General features: G+C 46.3%; 1 protein-coding gene across 1 annotated transcript; it reads left to right on the top strand.

The window, feature by feature from the left end:
• Positions 1-840: 840 nt before the first annotated feature.
• On the top strand, positions 841-3,771 carry LOC119306149 (wall-associated receptor kinase 4-like). Its single transcript, XM_037582459.1, has 5 exons — positions 841-1,799; positions 1,905-2,033; positions 2,143-2,286; positions 2,391-3,341; positions 3,396-3,771. The coding sequence occupies exons 1-5, from the start codon at positions 854-856 to the stop codon at positions 3,611-3,613; spliced, it is 2,388 nt and encodes a 795-aa protein (XP_037438356.1). The 5' UTR covers positions 841-853; the 3' UTR covers positions 3,614-3,771.
• The last annotated feature ends 3,748 nt before the right edge of the window (positions 3,772-7,519 follow it).

The following is a 7,519-nucleotide window of genomic DNA, read 5'->3' on the forward strand; positions in this document are numbered from 1 at the left end:
GCTAAATCGCTTTGTTGTGGATGCTAATACCAGTGAGGACTTGAAGATGCCTACAACCATATCAGCTCTATGTCGATGCCTTGTTGAGACAGGAAGACATATAATCTATAATTGGATTGATATATTACTTCGATTGCTTGTTACCCTTCCAGTTTCTACAGCAAGTGCTGAGCGTGCCTTTTCTAGTTTGAAAATTATCAAGTCAAGGCTGCGCAATAGAATGGAAGATGAATTTCTTGCGGATAGCTTGCTGCTACAAGTAGAACGAGAAATTGCAGCACAAATAAGTTATGATGACATAATTGCTGAATTAAAGGCAGGAGAGCATATCTTTAGTTATTGGTCTTATATTTAGTCGTCTTTTGGTGGGTCCAACGTAATGTATTGTTGTGGCTATGGAGCCCTTCTTTTGGCCAGTCTAGTGTGTTCTATGGTTCTAGCTATGGAGTACTCGCTACGGAGCACTTGATGGTAGTAATTGTCCACAATACCAGGTATTTTCGCTGTTACCATGTACGTATATGGTTCTGTCTATCGAGTACTGCCTGTGTCTGTGTGAACAAGCTATATATATGTATATGAGTTGTGTATTCTGCCCTAGTTTATCTTGTGAGCCTGTGAGCTACACTGTTTCCGTGCAAATTTTGCTTCTAGATTGAAATTGACCCCCCCTTGGTTGATCGTCACGCGCCGCCACTGCTAGCACCGCTGGATGGAATTTTTGACCAGGTTGGCTCCCCGGAGTACTATATATTAGAGACACTAAAATTGGCTAGCTCTAGGCTCTAGGCAGCTAGCTAGAGGAGTAGAGGTACACAGAGAGATACAGTCGATCCATCTCCATATTGCCGTCATGCTAGTCAGCTGGGTATCCCTTGCAGCGGCGCTGGTGCTGCTGATCTCGGTGCGGCCGGTCGCCGGAGATCTGCTGACACCGATTGGGCTGCCGAACTGCAACACCACCTGCGGCAACGTGAGTGTGCCGTACCCGTTCGGCATGGGCCCGCGTCGATGCTTCCACTCGCCCGAGTTCAAGCTCACCTGCGACCGTGGAAGCGACCTCCCGCGGCTGCTCCTCGGCAACGACAGCGGCGGCGGTGCATTGGAGGTCGTCAGCATCTCGCCAGAGAACAGCACGATGCGCGTCATCAGCCACGGTGTGCATGCCATGAACATGAGCGGCTCCGGCGGCCAGTGGAGCTGGAGTCTCGGTGCCGGTTTGCCATACACACTCTTGGGGTGGGGCATGAACGAGTTCATCCTCTTGGGGTGCAATCTGCAGGCGAAGCTGCTGAGCAATGGGAGCGGCGGCAGTATCATCAGCGGCTGCGCCTCCTTCTGCTCCACGGAAACGATGGAGTGGTACGAGGCTTATGACAAGCCCTGCTCCAACAATGGCTGCTGCCTGTCGTCCATCCCCATGGGCGACGCATTCTACGGAGTGGAGCTGAAACGGCTTGACAGTCGCCTTCCAGAGAAGGGCATGCAAGCCCATGAAGTGCCCGTGAGCGTGCTCATCGCTGAGACGGGCTGGTTTAACAGGGATTTGTCCACAGATCTGACAGACCCAACGCGTGGCCAGTGGCAGAAGACCAGTCTGCGGGTCCCCTTGATTCTCAGTTGGGTGGTGCCGCAGGGCACATCCTATGATATGAAATACCCCGGTGAGGCAGCCTGGAGGATCTGCAAGAGCACCAACAGCGAGCCCAGAGCAGCGGCATATTTTCCAGTAAGAGGCAATTCGTGTGGGTGCAAGGAGGGCTACCAGGGCAACCCTTACCTCACCGGCGGATGCCAAGGTGTGCATCCATGCGAATCATGTTGTTGTTCATAAATCTACTTTTTGCTAGTTTTTTTTTTAAATAAGACATTGGATTAACTTTTGCATACATATATAAATATAGATATCAGGGAGTGTGATCAGAAAGAAGAACATGGATGTTTCGGGGAGTGCGAGGAACTACCCGGGACGTTCCAGTGCCATTGCCCCAAAGGGTACCAGGGCAACCCTTACCTCACTGGCGGATGCCAAGGTATGCATAAATGCGAATCATGTAGTTGTTGTTCATGAAGCTACTTTCTGCTACTACTTTTTTAAAAGAAGACATTGGATTAATTTTTCTATACATATATAAATAATAGATATCAAAGAGTGCGATCAGAAAGAAGAACATGGATGTTTTGGAGACTGCGAGGAACTACCTGGGACGTTCCGGTGCCGTTGCCCCGAAGGGTTCCATGGCAACTACACCATATCCGGCGGCTGCTTAAAGTCTGTAAACACAGGTATGCAACAACTGAGAAGTTCATGGTAATTATTCCAGGCATACCATCCAAACGTGACTGAGCAAACAATAGCAGTTAAACAAATGTTGTGTATTGTTTCTCAGGTCGCTCGGGTTTAATAATTGGTCTTGCAGTCGCTAGTGGCCCATGCATTATACTTTTGGTACTTGGTACAGTCCTCATAATCCGTGAACTTGAGCAACGCAAGGGGGAGTCATTGAGACACAAGTTCTTTAGTCAAAACCGTGGACAACTATTGAAGCAGTTAGTTTCTCATAGGGCAGACATCGCCGAGAGGATGATAATTCCTTTAGCGGAGCTACAAAAGGCCACCAACAATTTCGATCAAGCTCGTAGGGTCGGTGGAGGAGGGCATGGAACTGTGTACAAGGGGATTTTGTCAGACTTGCATGTCGTGGCCATCAAGAAGTCAAATATAGTGGTCAAGAGAGAAATCGACGAGTTTATACATGAGGTTGCCATACTATCGCAAATCAACCATAGGAATATTGTAAAGCTCCATGGTTGTTGCCTCGAGACTGAAGTCCCTTTACTAGCCTATGAGTTTATCTCCAATGGAACCCTTAGTGACCATCTTCACACAGGAGCACCACGATCACTATCTTGGGAAGATAGGTTAAGGATCACAAGTGAAATAGGCCAAGCACTTGCTTACCTTCATTCTGCCGTCACAGTTCCTATAATACACAGGGATATCAAGCCTTCCAACATACTTCTTGATGATGCCTTGATAGCAAAAATTTCAGATTTTGGAGCTTCGAGGTACATTCCCATGGATCAAACAGGGTTAACAACAATAACTGCAGTGCAAGGAACTATAGGGTACTTAGACCCTATGTACTATTACACGGGACGCCTAACGGAAAGTAGTGATGTCTATAGCTTTGGAGTCCTTCTTGTTGAGTTGCTTACTAGGAAGAATCCATCTTCCTATAGATCATCTGAAGGTGATGGCCTTGTCATGCAGTTTGTTGAACTACTTGCCGAAGGCAATCTGGCCAAGATACTAGATCCACAAGTTTTAGTGGAGGCAGGTAACGAAGTGGAAGAAGTAGCTACTCTTGCTGTGTCATGCATGAAACTGAGAGCAGAGGAGCGACCAACCATGAGGCAAGTAGAGATGGCACTGGAAGCTCTCCAAGCACCCAAGGAGCGTGACATGGGTGATCTGCCAATAGAAAAAGATGGCAGGAAATATGTGGCAGTGGGTTATGCATCTACCATCAGAGGAACAAACCTGCAGGAAGCGAGCAGGCGTCATAGCCTAGAAGAAGAGTTTATTTTGTCTGCGAGGTACCCTCGGTAGTTCTCTTTTGCTTGTGACTCACTTCATTAATTTAGGAGGCAATCCTGCTGTTATTGTTACATGTATAATCTACTGGAAAAAATAGCGCGCTATAGCGTCACTAATAGCAATGCCATAGTGTATAGAGAATTGCCGCGCTAAATTGCTCGGTCTACAATGTCTCGCTAATAGCAATGCTATAGCCCGCTATAGCACGTTAATAGCATATTTTCAGGGACAACGCTATTTTCTTCCTTGGTAGAATCACTGATTCTTTTTTTTTTGCGGGGTGAATCACTGATTCAGTTTGTGATTTGTATGAAGAACACGTGTTGAACTCTTGTATATTTGTTGTTTCTATATGCATCATTATATGTCGATTCTGGACATGCATTGCCTTCAATTTGCATTGATCCCTCTTTCTCAACCGCTTATGTAATTAACCACCAAAGATGGTTATTGATTATGAGAAGCTAACCACTAGCCAGTTTAAAAAATGGTTAAATCTGCAGATTACATGTGCCTAAGCTTTAAAGACTAATACGCACCATTTATATTTTGTATTTGCGACAGCCTCAAGAGGAATGAATTTTTGACTAAGTCAACTATGAGGTTAGTTTGTATGTCTGACTTCCTTAATGGCAAAATCGAATCTCCTGGACATACGCACCCGGTCCTTGATCTCCCCCCACGAGAACCAGATCTTCTCCATACGCCACAAGAAGTCTGCATCAATAATACAGATTCTGTTTGGAGGGAAAATCAACACAACATTTCACTCGTGGAAGTAAGGAAGAGGACCAAAAATTCAAAACAAGTATGGATGCAATAGCACAAATACTTGTTTTTTAGAGGTGCTTTACGGTACACTTCACTAGCGCTAATAGTAAGGGCATCTCCAAGGCCATCCGCTAAAATGGACACACTATTTGTCCGCGGACCAATGCACAAAAACTAATACAGGAGTTGGCTACCAAACCACATCCCATAAATGTCCGCCCAAGTCCAGACAATTTGATTTCAAATACATAGCAATATGAGAAAATTAAAGTGTGGTGTTCATAGAGCCCAATAACAATAAAAAAAGAGATGGATTATCATAGTTTTTACATACTTCCGATCACAAAATTTCTAGTCAGGCAGACCATGAAAAAAGGCTACCCGAACCTCCTCGCTCACTCGGCCGCTTGCTCCTCCTCACCAGCCGCCTCCTTCTCCTCCGCTGCTAGATCTCGGCCACCAAGCAATCAAGCACTTCAACATCCTAACAAGGACGACGTGCACCAAGCATGCACGATCATCTCAGCATCGGCGTCGAACTCGTCTATCCTCATGGTCAACATCTTGGTATCCTCCGAACAGGCTGCAAGCTCAATTGTCTTCTTTTCGAGTTTGATATTCTTCTGTTCAATAATCTTCTTCTCGGTCGCCGCCATCAAGAGGGTAAACCTCTCCACCTTCTTTTCCTCCTTCACGTCATAATGCTTAACATATGACTCCTCCATCTTTGCTGAAATGTTCTCAAACATACACATCATCTTTCTCGCTTCATCTTCTCCTCCTCTCACCTCTTTCCATGGACCCCATTCTAACTTTTTTGGGCGATTCTTTTGCTGGGTCAGTTGGATCACCCACCTCTTCCTCGTTGTTGATGTCAAGTGCTCTTGATGGAATTGATAATGCCATTTTGTCACTAGGGTTGTACATTCAATTTTAACCAACAATACATCCTTCAAGAAAAAGTTGCACGCACAGAATGACTATAGAAAAAGACATTGTCAACAGTGTGCATATCTGGCAAAATGACCAACACATAGAGCATAGCCGCCCAACAAGTTGCTTATTGGGCCAAATGCCATAGAGCAAACCCGGCCAACAAGTTGCATGTCCGACCAAATGATGAACACACAGAACAACTTAGTTGCTCGGTGATTTGAACACCACTTGGCCATCAATTGATAAGTTGTTTTAAATGGCCACAATACTTGCTCACGACCTCTTGGATGGTGTACCATCGATGATTAAGTGACTTTATCCCACTATCGTGGATGAGTTCATTGTGGTAGGGCTCAAACTTCTTGTGCTCATGGAACCATGAATGAATGTTGCCTCAAACAGTTGCGCCCCATTGCTTTGTGCCATGGATCAGATCGATGCTAGTGGCTAACCACACATCGCACAATAATTTTTCCTCACTCATGTTCGATCTTCCTCCTCTACCCCTCTTATTTGGACCGGCTTCCTATGGATCAAGGTTGTCGTCGACGTCCTTCTCCGATAGCCCGGTGTACACCAGTCTATTTGTTGGGTGTACGTGCTTGGCTGCTGGGTTTACGTGTGCGACTGCTGGGTGTAAGGGTGTGTTCAGTTTCAGTCACCAGCTGGAACGACACGGGTCGGACCTGCACTAGGGGCTCGTTTCTGCGTTTGGTTCGTAAATGGAACGGAACCGAGTCGTGCCCACCGAGTGAATATTGTGTCAATATCCGAAACACGCCGAGACCTCCGAATCGGAGGTACCACGTGGAACGGGTCGTCGCTCTTTCATTTTCTTCCCTGAAACCCAATCGAGTCCTCTCTCAGCGTCGCCTCCCACTCGTCTCTCCCTCACCCGATCTGCACCGCCGGCGAACTCCTCTTGATCTATGCTGCCGGCGACCTCCTCTCGATATGCGCCGCCGGCGTTCGTATCTTCCTCTCTTATGTGGCGGATCGAGTGGCTGGGTGACGACAATTGTGCAACGGGGCGGCGGGATAGGTGCTAACAACGTCGGCGGGCTAGGTTCTAACAACAACGACATTGTCTCCTCTGAAGATACAACCTCCGTTCCTCTCCCTTGCACATGTTGCAGCTTCTCCCCGTTTTGCTATTCAGCCGAGAAAGAGACAGAGATATGTGTTGTTCAATGCTGTTAGCACAAGATAGAGAGATCACTATTAGGAAAAAGGCTATAGATGGAATTGACACTAATGACGCATCAGACATGTGATGCGCCATTAGTATATACTAATGGCGCACCACACCCTGATGCGCCATTAGTGTTGAAACTACTAATGGCGCACCCTGCTCACGGTGCGCCATTAGTACCGATTTTTTTTGAACTAGTGCGCCTGTCCAAACATACTAATGGCGCATCCTCTGGTGGTGCGCCATTACTAGTTGTAACTAGTAATGGCGCACCGGCCGGAAGGTGCGCCACTAATGTTATTTTTTTTATTATTGTTTTTATTCTTTTTTTGCAAAAGTACTAATGGCGCACCATCTGGGGGTGCGCCATTAGTAACCTGGATTACTAATGGCGCATTTGTTGCTGGTGCACCATTAGTAAGTGGGCAGCAACAAGATATTTTGGACAGCCTCTCCTCCCACACTCACTTTCTCCCCACTTCATTCTCTCCACCGCCTCCTCCTTGTCTCGGGTGCCTCCTCTTTTTCACCTCATTTCCACCATAGATTCATTCAAATTAAGTGGTTAAGTTACCTTGTTTTGCTAGGTAAGTAAGGGGGGAAGCTATATTTATGTTGTTCTCCCTACAACAATGTGCACATGCACTTTTTATGGCCTAGCTAGATCTATGTATGTTCGTGGTGTTGCATATGTTTGTGGTGTTGCATATGTGTTTGTGTTTGGAGGTGTACCGGTATTTGAAATGCGATAGTTGCCAATATTTTGCCGGAATGTTGATTCATTTCCGTTTCGGCGAGAATTTTGGCATTAAGCATTCTTTTTGGTCCTATTTTTAGGGAAAGTCATGCCAATTTTTTTTCTTGGTTCTAAAATATCGTTTTGCTCTACCCCGCAGGCGACCATGGTCCGCACGATGACCGAAGGCATCGTGAATAGGTTTTTGAGGTCCGCGAAGGCCGAGATGCTTCAAAAGAACGAGACGGAGATAAGATGTCCGTGTCGAAGATGCAAGCTGAAT

This window comes from Triticum dicoccoides, chromosome 5B (assembly GCF_002162155.2).
Source record: "Triticum dicoccoides isolate Atlit2015 ecotype Zavitan chromosome 5B, WEW_v2.0, whole genome shotgun sequence".
Classification (NCBI taxonomy): Eukaryota; Viridiplantae; Streptophyta; class Magnoliopsida; order Poales; family Poaceae; genus Triticum; species Triticum dicoccoides.